At 38.8% G+C, this 20,653-nt stretch overlaps 4 protein-coding genes across 5 annotated transcripts; 2 read left to right on the top strand and 2 right to left on the bottom strand.

The window, feature by feature from the left end:
- The first annotated feature begins 269 nt into the window (after nt 1-269).
- Nucleotides 270-10,024, top strand: LOC106439246 (exocyst complex component SEC8). Its single transcript, XM_048776361.1, has 27 exons — nt 270-408; nt 646-769; nt 1,794-2,006; nt 2,315-2,488; nt 2,724-2,828; nt 3,060-3,169; nt 3,316-3,495; nt 3,847-3,970; nt 4,053-4,159; nt 4,458-4,765; nt 4,851-5,011; nt 5,128-5,243; nt 5,637-5,707; nt 5,785-5,915; nt 5,997-6,046; nt 6,167-6,267; nt 6,629-6,738; nt 6,920-7,027; nt 7,639-7,821; nt 7,930-8,015; nt 8,360-8,528; nt 8,628-8,705; nt 8,879-8,980; nt 9,137-9,211; nt 9,313-9,408; nt 9,488-9,537; nt 9,616-10,024. Exons 2-27 carry the CDS (start codon nt 728-730, stop codon nt 9,701-9,703), a joined length of 3,138 nt encoding a protein of 1,045 aa, XP_048632318.1. The 5' UTR covers nt 270-408; nt 646-727; the 3' UTR covers nt 9,704-10,024.
- Nucleotides 10,025-10,331: 307 nt separating this feature from the next.
- Nucleotides 10,332-15,168, top strand: LOC106439244 (pumilio homolog 4). 2 transcript variants are annotated; one of them, XM_013880650.3, is made up of 11 exons: nt 10,332-10,576; nt 10,651-11,323; nt 11,753-12,542; nt 12,628-13,156; nt 13,238-13,379; nt 13,474-13,581; nt 13,704-13,916; nt 14,006-14,116; nt 14,205-14,399; nt 14,487-14,661; nt 14,750-15,168. In XM_013880650.3, exons 2-11 carry the CDS (start codon nt 10,664-10,666, stop codon nt 14,797-14,799), a joined length of 2,973 nt encoding a protein of 990 aa, XP_013736104.2. In that variant the 5' UTR covers nt 10,332-10,576; nt 10,651-10,663; the 3' UTR covers nt 14,800-15,168. The 2 variants fall into 2 exon arrangements, with proteins under 2 accessions (XP_013736104.2, XP_048632319.1); XM_048776362.1 differs by having other exon boundaries at nt 14,487-14,836.
- A 131-nt stretch (nt 15,169-15,299) lies between these two features.
- Nucleotides 15,300-17,456, bottom strand: LOC106439245 (transcription initiation factor IIB-2). Its single transcript, XM_013880651.3, has 7 exons — nt 16,956-17,456; nt 16,443-16,467; nt 16,228-16,357; nt 16,024-16,154; nt 15,859-15,947; nt 15,682-15,758; nt 15,300-15,607 (listed from the first exon to the last, which is right to left on the bottom strand). The coding sequence occupies exons 1-7, from the start codon at nt 17,306-17,308 to the stop codon at nt 15,474-15,476; spliced, it is 939 nt and encodes a 312-aa protein (XP_013736105.1). The 5' UTR covers nt 17,309-17,456; the 3' UTR covers nt 15,300-15,473.
- Nucleotides 17,457-17,707: 251 nt separating this feature from the next.
- Nucleotides 17,708-20,062, bottom strand: BNAA03G31140D. Its single transcript, XM_048776363.1, has one exon. It carries the CDS (start codon nt 19,404-19,406, stop codon nt 18,810-18,812), a length of 597 nt encoding a protein of 198 aa, XP_048632320.1. The 5' UTR covers nt 19,407-20,062; the 3' UTR covers nt 17,708-18,809.
- Between the last annotated feature and the right edge of the window lie 591 nt (nt 20,063-20,653).

Raw genomic sequence — 20,653 nt, 5'->3', positions numbered from 1 at the left:
TTTTTATTTTTTTTTTCAAATTTTCTTTTTATAATTTAAAAATACTTTTTAAAACTGTTTTTAAAATTTTTATTTTTTTTTAAATTTTTTTTTTTATAAAATTTTAAACCCTAATTCCAAAACCCCACCCCTTAACTCTAAACCTAAGGTTTGGATTAATTAACCTAATGGGTATAAGTGTATATTTACCTCTTTAATGAAACCTATTTTTGTGACTTTGAACCTTGAGTGCTACTTTGAGAACATAAACTTGGTTTGGTGCTATCCTCTTTTTCTGGAAGAAAAAGTCTGGTAAAAAATTAGAAGAACTCGGAACGTGAAGAAGTTTAGATATATTTCTTCCTTGTTAGCTCTCCTCCTATTTTCTCTTGGTGATCGGGAGACGCACTCATCAGATTCGTATCCCAGGTAAACATTCGTAGCTGAAAATCCATTTCGTCTTCTCGATTTTGGCTCTCTAGATCTACTCCCACACCTAGTGTTTGATTTCAATTCTCGATTCTGTAAGTTGAAATTTAAACGTAATTGGATATTATCATTTCTCTCTGCGTTGCGTTTTTGTATTTTTGATGTTTGGGAATTGAGCTGCGTAGCGTCATGGTCTCTATCTCATGTATGTGTTGGTTTTCAAACTTTTGATTTCAGCTACAGAGAGCTTGATTGGAATGCGCTGAGGAATTACTCACTTAGGCTCGAACAAGCCAAGCGCGATAAAAATATCGCAAGCATGGGAATTTTCAACGACTTGCCTGTTCCTTCGGATAAAACTGTAAGTCCACACTCTTTCTTCACTCCTCCTAGCCGCCTTAGAAGGAGCAATCGTCTGGTTCAACGGTGGTGTTCTTGCACCCCTTAGGAGTTTTATTCAGCATGTGAGAAATGATATTAAGGTCTAGAAAGTGATGCAAGGGGGAGAATGCGAAACCAACTGGAACCTGGGTTTTAAATAGCGCATGGCGAGGTGAGGCAATGAGTGTCTTGCCTCTCGCCATGCGCCATGGTGACACAAAGCGCTCGCTTTGTGTATGAAACTAAAAACGGTATTGAAAAACATAAGCATAGATAGACAGTGATAATTTTCTATCCTTAACTCTAAGTTAGGTAAAGATATTGATAAAGTGTAATGAGTTAAGACATAAGGGAGTTTTGCAGCAAAACTTATGATTGAAAAGAGAGGTTAGAATATGTGAACTAACCGTAAAAGCAAAGAAAAGCTAAACCCGTGAACAGAGAGAACAGTAGAGAAAGATCTGATGAGTAGCTTATAGGGTTGTTTAACTCTTTTATAGTAGTTTGAATTAAGATTTTAACATGAATTAAGGGTTTGTGATAGATTCTACTAGACGGCATGCACACCTACTCTATTAAACCTAGGTTGGTTTAGTAATCTAACTCTCCACAAACCATGTTGGTTTGAGAAGAATCTTTGAAGCGTCGCTTTGCACGCCTTAAAGGCTACGAGTATAGCGACAATAGCGACCGCTTTGGACACCTCGCATGGCCTTGGGGTCTTGAAGCGATAAAGACATCGCTAGACCTCGCCAAGCGCCATGGCGGTCATAGCGGTCGCCATTTAAAACCAAGACTGGAACTATCACTGTTCTTGATTTTTTTTTTTTTTTTTTTTTTGGAGTATATGAGTGTGTGTGTCTGAGTGATGATGGTTATTGCAGTACCTTAGGGAAGAGCTGGCATGAATAGATGAGAGCTGCGCTGTTGCACGTTTTGATTTTTTTTTTTTTTGGGTATACGAGTGTGTGCGTGTGTGTCTGAGTGATGATGGTTATTTGCAGTACCTTAGGGAGGAGCTGGCACGAATAGATGAGAGCTGGGCTGTTGCACGTTTTGACTCTTTGCCACATGTGGTCCACATCCTTACTTCAAAAGACCGTGAAGCTGACATTCATGTTTTAAGGGAACAAAGCGATGTTGTCGAGGAGGTTGTGGATGAAGTTGTGCATGCTTATCATGGTGGTTTCAACAAGGCCATTCAAAACTACTCTCAGGTTTTTATTATCTGTTAGCTCTTCCTTTTTATTGGATAGAGTCTTTTTTTCTTATCTAAAGCAGCAACCAGACATATCTGTCACGTAAACTTCTGTTACCGCTTATTGGCATTCAGATTTCATGTTTAAATTTACAAATCTACTATCTATACTAAGTTGCGGCGGCTTCTGTTATTTTTAAATTTTGGTTTTTCTTTTGGAATAATACTAGTCAAGAGATAATTTAATTTAGTAAAATTTCATTCGTGAAGTAAGTTGATTTTGATTCTCTCGTTTTTTTTGCCTGCTTTGAATGTATTCTTCATCAGATTTTGCGTCTATTCAGAGAGTCCACTGAAAAATTAGGCGACTTGAAGCATGATTTGGCAGATGCAAAGAAGAGCTTGGGTACACGCAATAAACAGTTACACCAGTTGTGGTACCGTTCTGTGACATTGCGGCACATCATCTCAGTGTTGGATCAAATTGAGAGCATTTCTAAGGTTGGTTGGATTAACCGTAACATTTCTTAGTTAATTCTTTTTGACAATGCTTGTTATGTATTTTCGCTGCTCTGAAGTTTTATACTCCATCCATGATAGCACTCTGTATTTCTGATGATACATTTGTTGATATGTTTCCAATCTTTATACTTAATTTCTTTTACTTTGTGCTATTTAAAAGAAACTGCTAATCTGTTGTGACAATGGTGGCTCTGCCTTTTGAAACATTGAACAGGTTCCATCTCGTATTGAGAAGCTCATTGCCGATAAGCAGTTTTACGCTGCTATTCAAGTGTATCTCCAGTCGTCTCTGATGCTTGAGCGTGAGGGCCTTCAAACGGTAATTTCCTAACTGCCAAAGCTAGCAAATGCTGGAAAAGTAATCTCAGGGGAATTGTTTTGGGTTTTCCCATTCAATTGTCAATTTGATCTCTAGGACTGTTTTGTTACAAATTCATTGAATGGGATCTTTAACATCTAATTTCCATCGGAATTTTCCTGTTATTCTGTTCGAGAGATCTACTGCTCACTTGGATGTTGTACTTATAGATATTCTGGTACGTTCACCTAGGTTGGTGCTCTTCAAGATGTCAGATCTGAGCTATCTAAGCTGCGAGGATCCCTTTTCTTCAAAATTCTAGACGATTTGCATGCACACCTATACAATAGAGGTGAATACAGGTAGGTTTCTTTTCAGCTTCTATACGCAAATTTCAGAAGCTGTGCTGCTTTTTATCCTTGGTTCCAGGCGCCTGCTTGTTTGATAGTGTGTATTATCACTTCTTTCATCGCCCAATTTTCTGTTCTTGACCTTGTCTATGATGCAGTTCGGTTGCGTCAAGTATATATGAAAGAGATGATGAAGTACCAACTACAACAGCTGCTGCAGCCAGTCGAATGAGCTCACAACCACTTTCTCGTAGAACACGGACACTGAAAGGTGATAGTCAGTTTGGTGCTAGGGGACTCACAAATGGTTCACATAGGTCGGCTTCTATTGAAGAAGGGTATGATTAAGAAATCTTTCACTTCAATTGATTCTTTATCGGATATTAGGAATACTTTTTCGTGTATAAAGATTAAGATTATTTTTTTCGGAGGGATCAATGTTTAGTAACTGTCTGTTTCGTTTCGGTTCTTTATAGAGGTTCTCTCGGCTTTATTTTCAATATAGAGGTTGAGAATTGCAATATTTCTCTGATCACTGTTTAGAGGTTCTCCTTGTAATTTCCTTCATTAAAATTTTTGTCAGTAAAAGAAAATATGCTGTAAATTGATTGTGGCAGAAGTTTCTTTGTCAGCCTAAGGTTGTTTTACTTCGCTAATTTGTCTTTCTTTAATCACCTTGTGTTTCTTAGTTCATCATTTGATGGACATGACGAGGAGGACTCTGTAGAGCATGATGAAGCATCCGCTGATAGTAAATTGCTTTCTTACCATCTTCCTCCTTGGCTTTCTGATTCCACTCCTGACGAGTTTATTGTACGTGCTTGTTACGCTTATATATCATATTTTATGCTCATTTTTTTTAATTGATGCGACATTGCTTTTTCTCCTGTTTCAGGAAGCAATAAGAAAGAGTGATGACCCATTGCATGTGAAATATCTACAGACCCTTGTTGAGTGTCTCTGTATGCTTGGGAAAGTTGCAGCGGCTGGTGCTATCATATGGTTCGTTTTCTAATATCTTTGATTATTTTTAATTGGTTTTAGATATGCTAGAAAATTCACTTCTTTAATTAATATCTTTTAGTTTTAAATCGCCAGCAGTGGCCTCATTTTGTTAGTTAACTTGTCATCGATGTCATCACTAAATACAATCTTTATTAAATGTATTGTGTAATTTGGGTGGGGGGGGGGGGGGGGGAGTTAACATTTATCATTCTTGAAGTTAAAGATGAATGATAACCGATGCAGCTTAAGTTTATCTTCAAACTTCATTTCGTGATGTTTTTGTGTTCTCTTGCAGCCAAAAACTTCGACCCACAATACATGAGATCATAATATCCAAGATTAAGGCCCATATGGAGACTAGAAATGTGTCGAAGTCCGGGAGTAATCAGGGTGATCGAACGGGAGCTGTGGGATTGCATATTATCAAAGGGCAGTCAGAGGCCTACAGATTATCAAAAGATAAACCTCAAAATGGGATGCCAAATTCAGGATCTCACCTGGCTATGAGTCCTGTTTCGCCTCTTATGGCTCCTGGAGGCAAAGCGCAAGCTGCAGCAAAAGACCTTCTTGACTCAATTTTAGATACTATTGTCAAGATATTTGGTGAGCAATCCAACTGTTAAACTCGTCTGAATGTTTCATTTTCCATAACGAAAGCTCAAATTTTCTCTTACTGTTACTTTTATAGAGAATCATGTTGTTATTGGAGAGCTTTTGGAGTTGAAGGCTTCACAACATGACATTAACACGCCAAAGTCATTGCCTACTGATGTCAATTGGAACACCGATCCCGAAGCATCCCAAGTTACTGGAGGCTACACTATCAGTTTACCCTTGACAGTCTTACAGGTCTGCATATGGATTTCAAAATATCTGATTTTTCGTGAAGCCAAATGTTTATAAACTACATTGAACTATTGGGTACTCATACGTAAGCTTATTGAAATTTAACGTTAACTTTGAAGAGTGAATGCCAACAACTCATATGTGAAATTCTACGCGCAACTCCAGAAACCGCTTCAGCAGATGCTGCTGCACAAACTGCTAAACTTGCAAAGAAGGCTCCCAAGAAAGATAAAAGGCAAGTGATCCTTAGCATTGGTAGTTCTTACATTCACAGAGATGGGTTTCCCAATATCATGTAGATACATAGACAACGAAACATGTCCCAAAGAATTAGACATTTTAAGATTTTGTTAAGATAGGTGTCATTTCCATGACCAAGCATGTTTTCTTGTCAGTCAACTAATATGTTTATTCGATAGTTTAGGGATGATTTAGAGCATAGATTTCTTCTGATGACCTAATAAGAAGGTTTTACGACACCCAAGTGTAGAAATTTGTCATGTAGGTTCTTCTCAGCACGCTAGTAAATGGGAGCACTGACAATATAACACAAATTTGAATGTGAAATTCTGCAGTTTGGTTAGTAGTATTTGATCTTTGACTGATTATTGATGATGGTGGACGGCAGGGGTGCACCTGAAGATGGGCTAACATTCACCTTTCGGTTTACAGATGCAACTGTATCGCTTTCTAATCAGGGTAAAAATTAATCATCTTGACTTTTTTGTGGTTATAATGCCTTTGATGGATTTAATGATGTTATGTGCTGCTGACAGGAGCTGATCTCATTCGTCAAGGCTGGGGAAAGAGGGCTTCAAATGCATCACAGGAAGGTTATGGATCTGCAGCAGTTTTGCCTGAACAGGGAATATATCTAGCTGCATCAATTTACCGGCCTGTCCTTCAGGTTTTGATTCTAGTTCATCTAAGCTTTTCCATTCGATGCCAACTGTTTTTCAGTAGATTTATTATCTTATGAACATTGCAGTTTACCGATAAAATCACTTCAATGTTGCCCAAAAAGCATTCCCAGCTTGTGTAAGTTCAAAATTTTCGTTTTCCTTTACTGGCTGTCATCCTGACAAAGCTAAACACCTCGCTCACTGTGCTGAGAAGTTGAATGTATTTTCACCATCAATTTTTCAATACATGATGCAGGAATGATGGGTTGCTTACATTCACTGAGAACTTTGTGAAAGATCACCTGTTACCGACAATGTTTGTGGACTATAGGAAAGGCGTACAACAAGCTATATCAAGTTAGTTCCGTTGACTCTATAGATCTGATCATAGCGTTTACTTTAGGGTAATTATCCTCTAAAGGTATACACAGTATTACATCTTGAAAGGGGACCTGTTAATTTGGTTTCAAAGTCTTGGAGTTTTATCATCGCAAGGCGGTAGTAGAAGCATTTGCTTGCAAAACTAACTGATTTGGTCTGTCAATATAGGGTATTGCAGTTTTATGAAAAGTTAAAGCGTCTTGGAATTGTTGCATATATTTGGAAAGATTTCTTGGCTTTTTTTTATAGGAACTGTTGTATTTCAATAGTTTATGAAAATGAAGTACCAGTAGTGTCACTATGAAAATGATACGAGGTTCGCAAAACCATTTTGCAGGTGCCGCCGCATTTAGACCCCGTGCACATACAAGTACTTACACCCCAACTGTAGAAAAGGGTCGACCTATCTTGCAAGGTCTTTTGGCAATAGATCTCCTTGCAAAAGAGGCAAGTTGTATAGGCTTTTAAACTTGAAGCTTCACTTTATTGCTTTCACATTTTTTTTGATCTGCCTTAAGAAGAATGGATGGATACTTCCCATTCGATGGTTTAATCCAATTTTTTTCGTGTTCTCAGCTTCATGCTATTTTTTTTTATAAGGAACTTCCTTGCTCTTCGCTTTTTCTAGGTTCTTGGCTGGGCTCAAGCCATGCCTAAATTTGCCACTGACCTTGTGAAGTATGTTCAAACATTTCTTGAGAGAACATTCGAGAGATGTCGAACCTCATACATGGAGGTATGGATCTTCCTTGTTTCTCATTTGGTGTCCTCTTCCTTTGACTCATCTATTTATTTATTTGTTTGATATCTTGTTTAGTGTTTGCACCTATGTAACAAAATCATACACTAAAAAGTATTACTGTCAGTGTGTGATTTAAAAAAAGTTCAATTGGAGTTGCATGAACTAGATGACATGACGGTAGATTTAGAGTCGACAGTGTCTTTAACATCGTGAAGCTAGCTAGAGTTCAGTTTGAGATACGTTAAACTGACGTACTTAATTTAAGTCGCAGTGTTGTTCTGTTTTAGGCTTCTGGAATTGTCTTGGGTAGCCATACAGTGTAAATGTAGGTTGTTTACCAGCTTATGATAAGCCCTATAGCCGAACTTGGCACTTAATGCTTAGTAACAGTAGTCGTCGTGATAAAGTTTGATTTAAAGAGAGAAATAGCTAGAAGATTATGGATTTAGCCAATCTTATATGCGCATATGTCCATCTTTGATAATACTCTGCATTTTCCTTCACTATTTTCTTACGATTTTGTCTCAAGTGTCCCAAAATGTAAAGCGATGTATTTCTTCCATTGCCACACTTTCTGAGCATAAGTTTGATTATTAATATATCAGGCTGTGCTAGAGAAGCTCAGTTATAGGCTCATTGGGAGGCATGATATTGAGAGATTGATGCGACTTGATACGGCGAGTGCTTGTTTGCCATCTTCACTTGGGCATTCTGTTTCTCACTCTGAGGCTGTTGGCTCCGGAGTAGAACTCAATGATCTATTCTTAAGTTTGCCGTCTATCAAGCAGGTAAATTCATGTGTTGTCTGAAAAAAAAAAAAAAAAAAAATTCATGTGTTGTCTGAAATAATTTTTCATCTTGTGATATGATTATTTAACTAACTATAAATCTTACAGGATAATCTAATTCGTGATGACAACAAACTGATTTTGTTAGCCTCTCTTAGTGACTCACTTGAATATGTGGCAGACTCTATTGAGAGGTGAGTTCTTTGGATCGGATTAATTATGCATGCCTCTTCCTATCATGTCTTGTTCCTAAGTACATCTTAGATGTTATCAGGACACAAGGCAAAATGGGAAGTTCTATGATCTTATAACCGAGGAAATAGGGACATGCATAATTAAAAATGATATATGAAAGAGACTAAACTAGATCGATTGCTGTCTTTTCCATCTTAAATTTAAAGAAACTCAGATACCTCTGCGTTTAGTGTAAAAGGGAAACTTGCATGGTTTGATATGTCTTCCTTTAGCTCTCTCTTCCTTCCCTAAGTAGCAAGTAAATGAAAACTCTTTCTTAAGTTTTAAATTCCCAAAATTTTAGGCTTGGCCAAGCAGTTCCTCGTGCGGCAAGTCAAGATAGTAATAGCAGGAATCAAGCAACTTCTCCTAGGAATCTGGCATCATTTGCTGATGAGTACAGAAAACTTGCGACGGACTGCCTAAAGGTTCTTCGTGTTGAGATGCAATTGGAAACAGTCTTTCATCTGCAGGTATGTGATCGATGCTCCCTTTGTTAGGAAGGTGGCGTGGCTATGAGAAATTCAATATGTGGCCTCTAAAAACTTACGAAATTCTATGGTTTTGAAAAGGAAATGACAAATCGGGAATACTTGGAGGATGAGGATGCCGAAGAGCCAGACGACTTTGTGATTTCTCTTACTTCACAGGTTAGTCATATCACTTTAATGATGGCCTCGATAAGTTTCACAGCCATCAAATATTCATATCACTCTCTTCTGCTGCGAAAACCTAGTGAGCCAAATGACGAAGTCATCTCAATTTATTGCGGTGAATTATATTTCTGCTCCAAGTTTTCTTACAGTTCCTCTTTTTCCAACAGATAACACGTAGGGACGAGGGAATGGCGCCTTTCATCTCTGGTGAGAAGCGCAATTACGTTTTTGGTGGCATTTGTGGAACTGCAGCAAGTGCGTCCATTAAGGTACACAGTACCTCTTTTTTTATATACTGTAATGGAATTTACAAGATCTTTGGTACTTCAATTAAAATATCAAATATACTATATCTCAATCCTGTATCTAACACTTGATCATCATCTTTCTAAACTGTTAAAGTCTTTAACTACTTATTTTTCTAGGCTTTGGCTGACATGAGATCAATCAACCTCTTTGGAGTTCAACAAATTTGTCGGAACACTATTGCATTGGAACAGGTAATAGATCATCAGTCTTCGTTTAGGGATCGAGTTCACTATTTGTAATAATTTCCAATAAGCATTTCACTGTCTACATTTGTGTGTATGATACATGGCAGGCCATGGCAGCTATTCCATATATCGATGGGGAAAGCGTACAACAGAACCTAGATCGTGTCCGTACTTACTTTGAACTACTAAACATGCCATTCGAGGTTAGCCAAAAATAAATGTTTCTTCTTGAGCTATTCTCAGCATTCTTATACTCAAATCTTCACCTGGTTTTGTCTGCAGGCGTTGCTTGCATTCATAGCGGAACATGACCAAATGTTTACACCCACAGAGTCTGCTTCTCAACTTTTATCTTCTGCGAATAATGCTAATAATACGGTTTCTTGACTTAATGTATATTGGCTTGTCAGGTATTCCAATCTTCTAAAGGTGAATGTTCCTGGAAGAGATACTCCTCCAGATGCTCAACACCGCCTTTCGGAAATTCTTTCTCACTGATATCAAACTCCTCGAGCAGCCATCCGCGGGTTACCCCATGAATAAGCAAAGCTTCTCCAAGCAGCCAAGCTCTTGTTACACTATTTTCATAAGCTGCAGAAAAAGCACACTGGTGAAATCCCAAAGGAGAGGCAAGTGACATAACACAATGTACATCATCTTGGTGCTTCTGCTGCAATAATAAGCCTGGTTCCATTATTCTTTAGTTTGTTTTTCTTCTCTCTTGTCTAGTTTTGTGATGTTTGAATACAGAACCCAAGACCTTTCTTTGAGAGTTTTGTTAGACATTTCGTTTGAATAAAAGTTTCCAAGGTGAGTTCATTTTCCAAGTGAAAACAAAAATGGTGAGAAAGCCACAGATATCTACCATTCATCTTTGATTTGGAACGTTATAAAGACCTGCTCGTTTATATCACAATCTTTAAAGGTGTTAATTTCGCTTTGATTCTCACTTCACTCTTACTCTTGTATTGTATTTGTATGCATGAAATAAAATAAATTGTAAGAGATTCTTGACAGAAGAGATTCTTGATTTTAAGAGTTTCAATCATTAATTAATCACCTTAGAGAATGATATTAGACAAGATGAGATCACACACGGTCTTATAATTAAAAGATTAGTGTAGAATATAATTAAACAAATAACAAAAAGACAAAAAAAAAGAGACATATCCGAATCTAATAGAAGTAGACGAATTACAAGAGAGAGGAGAGGATGAAGGCGATCTCAGACTTCCATGCTTCTTCTTCTTCTTCTTCTTCCCCTCTTCGTTCCCTTCCCAGCTTCTCATCGTCCTTCTTCGTGTTAGCTTGAACGAGAGAACGACGTCGTTCGCCTACGATAAGATCTTACGTACACATTCAAATCCAGAGGTGATTGTTAAATTTAATCGCGATCACAATTTTTTTCGAGGAACTCTCTGATTAGGTCTCATAATTGATTTCAGATGAAGGGAAGAGATGTATACTGATAGCTACACGGACACGCGATCAAACATGAACCGAGGATCCAATGCCGCCGATCTCGAGGATCGATTCCAGAGAGAGCTCGAATCTCTCCTGCAACAGCATCGCAACCACCAAACATTCGGCTCGCAACGAGGAGACCGAGACGTCGTCGCCGATGTGCACAGAAGCGGAAGCGCGCCGCCGACGGTGGAAGGTTTGTTGAGAGCCATGGATAATCAATACTTAATGAACACCAACGCTGATTACATCAGAGACGCTGCGAACGTCGGCGTCGAGCTTTTATCCGACGACGAGTTGCGTTGGCACCCTGCGTATTTATCGTACTACTACTCGAACGAGCACTCGAACCCGAGGCTGCCGCCTCCGTTGCTGTCTAGGGAGGATTGGAGAGTTGCTCAGAGGTTTCATAATGGTGAGACGGTGTTTGATCCTGTTGGGGAGTGGAGGAAGAAAGGTGAGAACAGCAACAGCAACAGCAACAACAACTCCTCGTCGTCGCTATTCTCTGTTCAGCCTGGTGTTGAGCAGGCGGAGAGTGATTTGATGGAGCTGAGGAATGCTGTAGCGCAGGGACGCTCTCAGAAGACGGCTGTGCAGAGGCTAGATCCTGGGCTTGGGCCCAGAAGGAAGAGTTTCGCTGATATACTTCAGGTAATGTCTATACATTTACCGGAGAGTCGTTAGCTCAACTGGAAAGGATCTCTAGTGATTGTGTCAGAGGTCCCCGGTCGAGTGACCGCTGAGACGAACTAATATTATATGTTGCTGTTTTGGGCCTAGGGGGATTACTGGCTTTGGTACCGAACCTCTTGATATTCAAAAGAAATAAAGTTTATACATTTACTAGAGGTTGTTAGCTCAACTGGAAAAGATCTTCATTGTGTCAGAGATCCCCAGTCTAGTGGCCCTTGAGACGAGCTAATATTATATGTTGCGGTTTCGGGTCTAGGGATTAGTGGCTTCGGTCCCGAACCTCCTGATATTCAAAAAAACTAAGTCTATACATTTAGTGTTTATATTCATGTTGAATATATGCTAGCCTTGATTTAATTCGACTTGATTGATTTGTAATTTGTACAGGAAGGACTTGACAGAGATGCAGCCTTACGCAGCCAGCTTTCTCGGCCTGCGAGTTGCAACACTTTCCGCGACATGAACGATCCTGCTGTCTTAACGAATTTTAGTCCGGGTGGATTCGACAGCCCATTAGCATTCCATGAGTCTTTACATTCCGCTGGACAGAACACTCCAAATGCTATGCTGGGATCTAACATGAGTTCTCCGGTGCCAAGGAATAGAACTCCTGAGTCACATCTAGTAGGGCGAGCGTCGGCCTCTGGTTTGCCCCCTATTGGAACAAGAGTCGGTCCTGTCGAGAAGAAGAATACGTTTGGCTCAGCCATCCACACTGCTGCTGATGTTGCTGACACGCTGTCGAGGTTGAACATGGCAGAGATGAATCAAGTCAAAGATAACCTTATGCAGTCCCAGATTCAGGTGGAATTGGAGAATCAATCTGATGTCATGCGTTACATACCCAATGGTCATAAGAAGGCTCTGCGTCAACAGGGTATTGGTATGACAGAGTCAAACGATCAGTTATTTTCTTCAAATTATGGTGGAGTTATGAGTGGTTATGGAACAAGCCTTGGTGCTTCTACGGTGGCTTCCCACGGACAGGTCAACATCCCTAAACGAGCCTCCTCTTCGGCGAGTCTATACTCAACTTCAGACCGCTCTAGATTAGGAAGCCTGGGCTTATCTGATAATATTCAGAATGCAAATGTTAATGGAATGGACTTCTCCACAGCTGGTGGTTATTTGGTAAATAACAAGTTGAATTCACTAGCTGAGCACTATTCCCCTGAAGGTATCTCCCTCGCTCTCTCACTCTCTTACTCTCATAAACGCAAAAAGCGTATCATCTTAGATTTGGTTTTATTCGTTTGTTTTAGGCTCACATTTGAATGGGGAAGGGGATATACAAAACTTGAATAGATTGATAAACCAAGCTGCTGCTGAGCTTCATTCTCCAATTATGGACCCTCATTACAGCCAGTATCGGCATACGGCATCAGCTACTGGTGCACCAAGTGATCATCCTCTTCTTAGAAACAATCTCGGGACATCAAATGGAGATACAGCTAATGAGTATCTCGCGATGTTACTTGCTCAGCAGAGGCATCAGCTGGGTAATCTCAGTGCTGCAAATTCCAGATTGTTTGATAATCCTCCATATGATCTTGGCAGCATGTATCTGGGAAACCATTTACCTTCTCCTTCCAAGAATTCAAGAAACCTCCAGAACATGCGAATGTCACAATCTGCTGCCTCAATGATGAAAATCCCCCTTGGAGGATTACCGGGATCTTCCCATGTAGATATCGGCAGCGCAACGGAAGCATCATTACTAGAAGGGTTCAAGAACAACAAGACAAGGTCTTTGGAGCTTTCAGAAATAGTTGGGCATGTGATTGAGTTCAGGTATTTACCTTGCCTTAACTTATATACTTCATTTAAAGTTATTACTAGCTCACTTTTGTCTTCCTTTCACACCACGTGCAGCATGGATCAATACGGAAGTCGTTTCATTCAGCAAAAACTTGAGACTGCAACAGATGAGGAAAAGAATGCAATATTCCCTGAAATACTTCCTTATGGTCGCACTTTAATGACAGATGTCTTTGGAAATTATGTCATTCAAAAGGTAAGAGCTGTAGCATCTAAACAATTTCGTTGCAAATGGCCTGTGTCTCTATACTCACAGGTTGTTCTGTTTTTTCTTTTCTTTTCGTTTTTAGTTTTTTGAGCATGGTACAAACAAACAGAGAAAAGAACTCGCTGAACAAGTTACTGGCCACGTTTTGGCTCTCTCTCTACAAATGTATGGCTGCAGGGTTATCCAAAAGGTACTCAGTACAAACACATTGTTTTGACCCTAATTATTATTATATAATGGTAAGAGTCTTATAGAAAGAGGCTTTAAATTCTCTGAGCATGTCCCTTTCTTGTTTCTGCGATATTGATACAGGCGTTGGAGGTGGTTGATGTTGAGCAGCAAGCTCAAATGGTGCGAGAGCTTGATGGGTCTGTCTTGAAATGCGTTCATGATCAGAATGGTAATCATGTGATCCAGAAGTGTATTGAGCGTCTTCCTCAGGAATGCATACAGTTCATTATTTCCTCATTTTATGGGAAAGTCTTAGCTCTTTCAACACACCCTTATGGATGCCGTGTTATCCAGGTCTGATATATATATAAATCACATCTTATGGTTGTTTTCTTATCCGCTATTAACAACACTTGTAATGTACTTCTTTGGAATCACGGCAGAGGGTACTGGAGCATATTGATGACATAGAAACCCAACGGATCATTATGGAGGAAATCATGAACTCAGTCTGCACTCTAGCTCAAGATCAGTACGGGAACTATGTTATTCAGGTAAGTTTCTGAATGCTTGAGTTACATTGTTAGTACATGAAAATAGTCACACTACCCTGACAATGGTTGACCTTGCTTTCGTCTGTAGCATATCATACAACACGGTAAACCACACGAACGGACAGAAATTATCAATAAGCTTGCTGGGCAGATTGTGACGATGAGTCAACAGAAATTTGCTTCTAACGTTGTTGAAAAGTGCTTAACGTTTGGCGGTCCAGAGGAACGCCAGGTTCTAGTGAATGAGATGCTTGGCTATACTGATGAAAACGAGCCTCTTCAGGTCTGCAACTAAAAATAAAAATCTTTGCTCGCTCCTGTCTTTCTGCAATGTCTGAGAAGTCTCCCATTAACGCTGAAAAAAATGCAGGCGATGATGAAGGATCCATTCGGGAACTACGTAGTGCAGAAGGTTCTTGAAACATGCGATGATCAAAGCCTTTCACTCATTATTTCTCGCATCAAAGTCCACTTGAATGCCTTGAAGCGATACACATATGGGAAACACATCGTTGCCCGCGTTGAGAAACTTATCACCACTGGAGGTAACTATCTCTTCTCTCTCTGTATAACATCTAGTAAGACAAATGTCACAGATCATGATCATGCATCATTATTCGTTTTTTAATGCAGAGAGAAGAATCGGGCTCTCGTCATCTCTAGCTGCAAATGCTTCTCCTTAGCCATGTAAGTAAACCTCAAGCTCATAACACAACCAGAGAAAGAGGGGATAATTTGATGAACAGAGAGCTATATATGTACAGCCTAACTAAGCAAAGCACTGGTTCATGTTTATATTTATAATTCTGTAAATAAAAAAGAGGGTTTTAGATTTAAGTCAGTAAATAAAATGTATTTTGGATCTCCACTGGCTTAAGTTTAGACCTCCTTTTGGGTGTGTAAAAAGTGAAAGCATTGCTGTTTTATTATGTAAAGCAATGCTTGCTTATCTTTAGGTCTTATTATCTACACATAAGGACAATGTAAATATCTTGAGGCTTTGCTCCCCAAGAGTTGCGATATTTATTGTTTTAAGCACTTAAGTTTTTGAATTGAACATTTTACACCACTAATTAGTTCAACAGTTTGAAACACATGTACAGATGGCCGGTTTGGAATTCTTATTTCTTTTAACCGAGAATTTCAGATCCGGTTTTCTTTTGTTCTGACTTCTGACACACGCTTAACCAATACACGAATCTTTGGATTAATTTTTCTCTGGATACAAATCTACTTGAGAACTCTGGTTCAAGTCTGGACCAAACAACTCTATAACCCCAGATTCCAATAGAAACTAGACTTGATTTATCAAACAAGAAGGCGTGGTAACAAGTTAAGAGAGAGAAGATGAAACACTCTAAGGGCTCTGAAGGTTCTTGAGATCTTCTTCTTTAGCATACCAAGCTGGTATGATCTTGGGAAGGTGAGGGTAGAGATCTTTGTACGAGTTCCTAATAGTTCCTTCTGCAACTCCAGTTGCCACTGAGATATCTGCAAGGAGTTCAACATCAGCGATTGTTTTAAAGTTGTATTGTTTCAGTTCACACGATGTGAATGGAACAGACCTCGAAGAGGCTTCTTCTCATCAGAGAGCTGTGTTATGATGTATATAACCGCTGCTGCAATCGATATGGGACTCCTCCTGCAACCAAAGGTGTTTAAAGCTCCATGTGTGAATACTCGTAACATCGATAAACCCAGAGAACAGAAGTGATAAGACAGTAAATGGTCAACGATGTAACCTTATATCGAACTCCTCTGACTTCTTCACAGATTCTTGAGCCGCCTTCACCGTTTGGTTAGTCATACCAAGATTGGAGCAAAAACGTCTCTGGAGATTTACCAATCCGGTTAACGAAAACAAGCAGCGGATAAGAACAAACATGCACTTGATTTCAAGAGCTCACCATGAAGTCTCCGGCGTGGATAGTTCCCATTTCTACTGATTGTCCAGTTTCAAGTCCCAACTGTTTGACTATATACTCTTTTGCACGACCAATCTCCTTCTTAGTAGCTCCATTGGCAACAGAACATATTTCTACACAATGATGGATGATGATTAACGAACATATGAACCAAAAAAAAAAAAACAAATAGCTGTTCGGTAGTACCCTTGACTGTTCGTGGCTTGTCCTCTTGCCGACAAGCAATGTATAAACAAGCAGCCAAAAGAGCATCCTGATTCCTTCCTCTGCTTGACTTCTGATCCTCTACCCTTTTATATATCTCATTGGCTCGGTCCTTTAATCCAATATCAACAAAGGAATGTAAAACCCCACACAAATATAACCATGTGATGATGAAAGAAACATGTCTAGCTAGATACCTTGATGGTCGCCACAAGCCCCAACCTGGAGAAACACAAGGTTCATCAAACCTTGTTAATTACAACTTGTCAAGCAATCTAACTTACAGGGAAAGCAATCTAGTCTCATAAATAACATTCCATAACCCATTGAACCGTCTCAATTAACGTATTATTGCCAAGTAATAAGAGGCATTAATTGCACAATATCATTTATGCAGTGACATAAACTTTGCTTATATAAAAGATTCATCTACATGGAGCTTCATAGTAACTACAATCCTCAAACTTTCAGACCACAACACAAGCAATCAAAAACTTAAAATGAAAACGCAACATAAATAACATTCCATAAGCCACTGAACTGACAAGATTAAACATATCATAAGCAAAAAAAAAATCAAAAGTCTTTCCTTTTCAGTAACAAACACTTGCCATAAATAAACCTTCTAGAAACCAACCACAATTCTCAAACTACTTTCAGACAACAACCAACCAAACAAAATCAATATCCAAGAAAACGACCCAAACTACCTATCAGCCATAGTGGCGATCGTCTTGAACGCGACGATAAGCCCACGATCAGGGTTCGATCCCCGGTTCTGCCAACGACCAAGCGAAGACGAGAGAAAGTCCCCGGACGATCCGTTAGGTTTCGAAATGACGGTGGTGAGACCCCCGTCGGCGAGAAGCGGGTTCGTCGGACCACCGACGCGGACGGGATCGTTGTCGCCCGACTCGTTGGCGAAGGTGCGCCACTCGGAGGTTTCGTCGATTGAGTGAGACTCGAGGACGAGGCCGCACTCCGAGCAGACGGTGTCTCCGGCGGAGTGATCGAACACGACCTCCGTGTGTTTCTTGCAGTCCGAGCAGAACGCGTCGCTCATTGCTTCTCTTTCGTCTCTGGAGTAAACCCTAAAACCCCCTTTTTTTAGTTGGAGTTTTGGACTTCGATTTGGACTCTAGTTACGAAAGATTGACACTTTTTGTTCTTCTTCTTCAACGATTACTGTTCTCTCGGAGATGTTATCGCGTCATCATACTGTCTTGTGATGATCCAACGGCTGAGATTATTCGTGGATATGAAGATAAATGGTCTTTTGTAACAAATATGACCCAACTTTTTCAAGCCCAATTTGTTTTTTCCATGTTATAATAGAACATCCATGCATCACACACTCAACACTCGGTGCCCCGAGCCAGAAACTTTTTGTACTGAGGTCGGAAAAAAAATATCAAAAACAAAATGTTTAAATGACCAAAAAACTACAAATGTATTACACAAAAAAAAACCTACAAATGTACTCTACTCTCAATCATAGCTTGAAACCTTTTTATAACAGTTTCATTGGTTACATTTTCAAGTATTTTTTTCAATAAAACAAATAAAATAATCATTTAAAAACTGATCACCGATGCGATTTCGTCATACTATCTTTACGATCTTCATTCCTGAAAAACATCTCTCAATGGTTGCAGTAGCAACGTGCAAAGTCAAAGATAACTTCAAGAGAGCCTGTACACCAAAGGTTGAGAAAGATAATTCTTGGTTTCTACCATTAACCGCAATAGATCTCCAAGATGTTTTACAAATACCCCTGTGGGAGATTAAGATAACTAATCTGCATTACCAACATCAAAGTCCTTTTTAATTATAGCAAAGACGGTGTTTATAAAATTTCTAATTTTCTGACCAAAACGAATTAATATTAATGCTGATTATATACATGCATGTAGCTAGAGTCTTACAATATGCCTTATGATATGTAAATGTTTTGTCAGTACGTAATCGTTCAAGCCATGTGGAAGTGGAAGTGGAACACAGAGAATATCTATTTATTCATATGATATTTGATTTAGCCACTTCTGTTTCAAGTTCGTCTTTTCGGTGGCGCGTTAAGAGAAATCCTAGTAAATGATCTTCGTGAAAACTCCTATAACAAAGACATTTACTCTCGAGGTCGAAAGCAGTGTCACAGTCGACAATGTCAGAGCCAATATTCAAGCCAAGGAAGGTATTTTTACTAGGAGTGGACACAATTACTTGCTACTCAGCTAGTACTTCTTAAGTTATCCGTACTTGATTCGTAAAGTATTCATCTTGATAATGGTGATGTTATATAGATTACAATTGCAAAATTTCCAATAAGTCATGAATGGCTTTTGATTAGTCCAAGTTAACTAAGGATATGTATGACTAATTTTAATAGCTCTCAAAATAAATGGTAAAAGCAAGAAGTTAACATGTCATTAAACTCAGAACGTGGAGTCTTATATATGGGACTTACAATACCATTACTTTATTTTAATGGCTCTAATACCATTAAGAAAAAATTAAGCAAGAGAATTAAGCAGGAAGAGTGGAAACCCTGAATTTGTAGAGAGCTCCTAACTGCGGTAATTATATACAATGATAAAAAAGAAGAACAACCAATAAACTCCTGCAAGAATCATAGCCACGTTTATACTGGGGAGATAAATAAAAATATAAGTGCCAAAAAGGCAACACAACCAACCGCAAAGAAGCGTGATATAAGCATTCTTCATCTCCATCCTAAACTTATCTGATAGCTGAATCAGACCTACCCCACCAGTGAACAACGATATGGTGAATAACGACATGTATAACAATACGTCATGATCCACCAAAAGTGAATACATTGACGGAGATGTCATTAACGCCAATAACGCAAGCTCCGCAAAGACAAGCTGAGGAACCCTCTCTTTCTCTGTAGTAAAATCCTTGTAACCATTAGTTGAAGGAGGATCGGTGAATAAGAGATACCTGAGTACCGTCACTGCATAGAATGTTGTGGCACTCACTGCGCAGTCCCTGAGGAAAGGAGACGATCCTGGTGACTTTGCCCCAGGTGGCCAAAGAAGATTGAGTGATATGGAGAGGCCAAAGAGCGAGAGTATAGCCATTACATACCATATTTCTCGGCATACAATCACATCTCTTCGACTCATTTCAGTCTTCTCCATCGTATAATATATATTTCTCTTCTCTCTTTCTATTTTTCCTTTCTTTATGGGTTTTATCGTAGCTTATTATACATATATATATATATATATATATATACCTTAGATATACGGACTAGGGATAGGGACTGAATTAGGGTTATTGAGTGGTTTTAGGTTAGGCAGAATAGAGAGATCTTCACAAGATCACAACTGACAAATAAATTATAAATAACTAAATCAATACGTACTTATCCGTTTGATAATACTCAATTAATAAAACAATTAAGACTATTCGGAGAAATAAGATTTCCAAAAAAATCTTCGATGATTAAAAAAAGTTAACACTCATAATTATGTCAAGAAAATTGAAAATCTTATTACAGAAAATCTGGAACGGGTGTAGCGTATCTAATTAGGCGTAATTCGTATCACTTTTAATTAAAAAGTTGTAGTCGGTGCACATGGAGGACTATTTAGTTCTAGTATCATATATATATTTTAAGAAAAATGATTAGGTGTAATATACCCAACAGAAGCTCAAATTTGTAATTTACCCTTATGTGACTCAATTGCCAAAACCATGTACATTTCAGGCTTGGAAGGACGAGAATGTCCATGCTTTTGGAGAACCTGGAACAGCCAAGGTAAGAATTGTGTCAGAAAATAGATTCATGGTGCATAGTTGTTCGCAGGCGTACACCGGTCCATAGATAGCATTATCACTTAATTTTTTATTTAATAGATTTAATAGTTAATAGATTTGATTATAACATTTGAAACTAAAAAGATATTAATTTGATTATTATTTTTTCAATTTTGGATGTAACTTTTTATTAATTTTTGAAATAAAAAAACTTGACATGCATTTTAATTGAGTAGCAAATCATTTTCTGTATAGTTATATGTATATCATATGAACTTAAAGTATAAGTAGTATCAATATAAATATATATATATATATATAAAAATGTTAGTCTCACTCTTAAGCTATCAACGTGGAAACTCACTCTCTGACAGGCTGACACGTGCCCATCTTCTATTAAACGTTGCATTTCATTAAAGTTGTCGCAATGTTTATGGGTTTCATTTTATATGGACTTTGTTTTGGCATTGAACATGGCCCGGTCTGTGGCAGTCCTACCGCACTCTAAGCGCTTTGTCTCATTTTTAGGGTTCTTCTCATTAATCGATATCCGCCATTCTAGATACTGATCTGTCGGCGTGACACGAGAAAGAACACGAAAGAGACATGAACTCGGCAGCTTGAC

The sequence above is a fragment of the Brassica napus genome, chromosome A3 (genome assembly GCF_020379485.1).
Source record: "Brassica napus cultivar Da-Ae chromosome A3, Da-Ae, whole genome shotgun sequence".
Taxonomy (NCBI): Eukaryota; Viridiplantae; Streptophyta; class Magnoliopsida; order Brassicales; family Brassicaceae; genus Brassica; species Brassica napus.
This window is presented reverse-complemented; position numbering and strand designations above follow the sequence as displayed.

Excerpts from the sequence above, each read along its gene's own strand:
- LOC106439246 (XM_048776361.1), top strand. The coding sequence starts at position 728 with ATGGGAATTTTCAACGACTTGCCTGTTCCTTCGGATAAAACT. Across the intron at positions 7,028-7,638 it reads GTCGAACCTCATACATGGAG|GCTGTGCTAGAGAAGCTCAG; the intron begins GTATGGATCTTC and ends TTAATATATCAG. Across the intron at positions 7,822-7,929 it reads GTTTGCCGTCTATCAAGCAG|GATAATCTAATTCGTGATGA; the intron begins GTAAATTCATGT and ends TAAATCTTACAG.
- LOC106439244 (XM_048776362.1), top strand. The coding sequence starts at position 10,664 with ATGTATACTGATAGCTACACGGACACGCGATCAAACATGAACCGAGGA. Across the intron at positions 12,543-12,627 it reads TGAGCACTATTCCCCTGAAG|GCTCACATTTGAATGGGGAA; the intron begins GTATCTCCCTCG and ends CGTTTGTTTTAG. Across the intron at positions 14,400-14,486 it reads ATGAAAACGAGCCTCTTCAG|GCGATGATGAAGGATCCATT; the intron begins GTCTGCAACTAA and ends AAAAAAATGCAG.
- LOC106439245 (XM_013880651.3), bottom strand. The coding sequence starts at position 17,308 with ATGAGCGACGCGTTCTGCTCGGACTGCAAGAAACACACGGAGGTCGTG. Across the intron at positions 16,155-16,227 it reads CAAGCCACGAACAGTCAAGG|AAATATGTTCTGTTGCCAAT; the intron begins GTACTACCGAAC and ends ATCATTGTGTAG. Across the intron at positions 15,948-16,023 it reads TCCACGCCGGAGACTTCATG|AGACGTTTTTGCTCCAATCT; the intron begins GTGAGCTCTTGA and ends GTAAATCTCCAG.
- BNAA03G31140D (XM_048776363.1), bottom strand. The coding sequence starts at position 19,406 with ATGGAGAAGACTGAAATGAGTCGAAGAGATGTGATTGTATGCCGAGAA.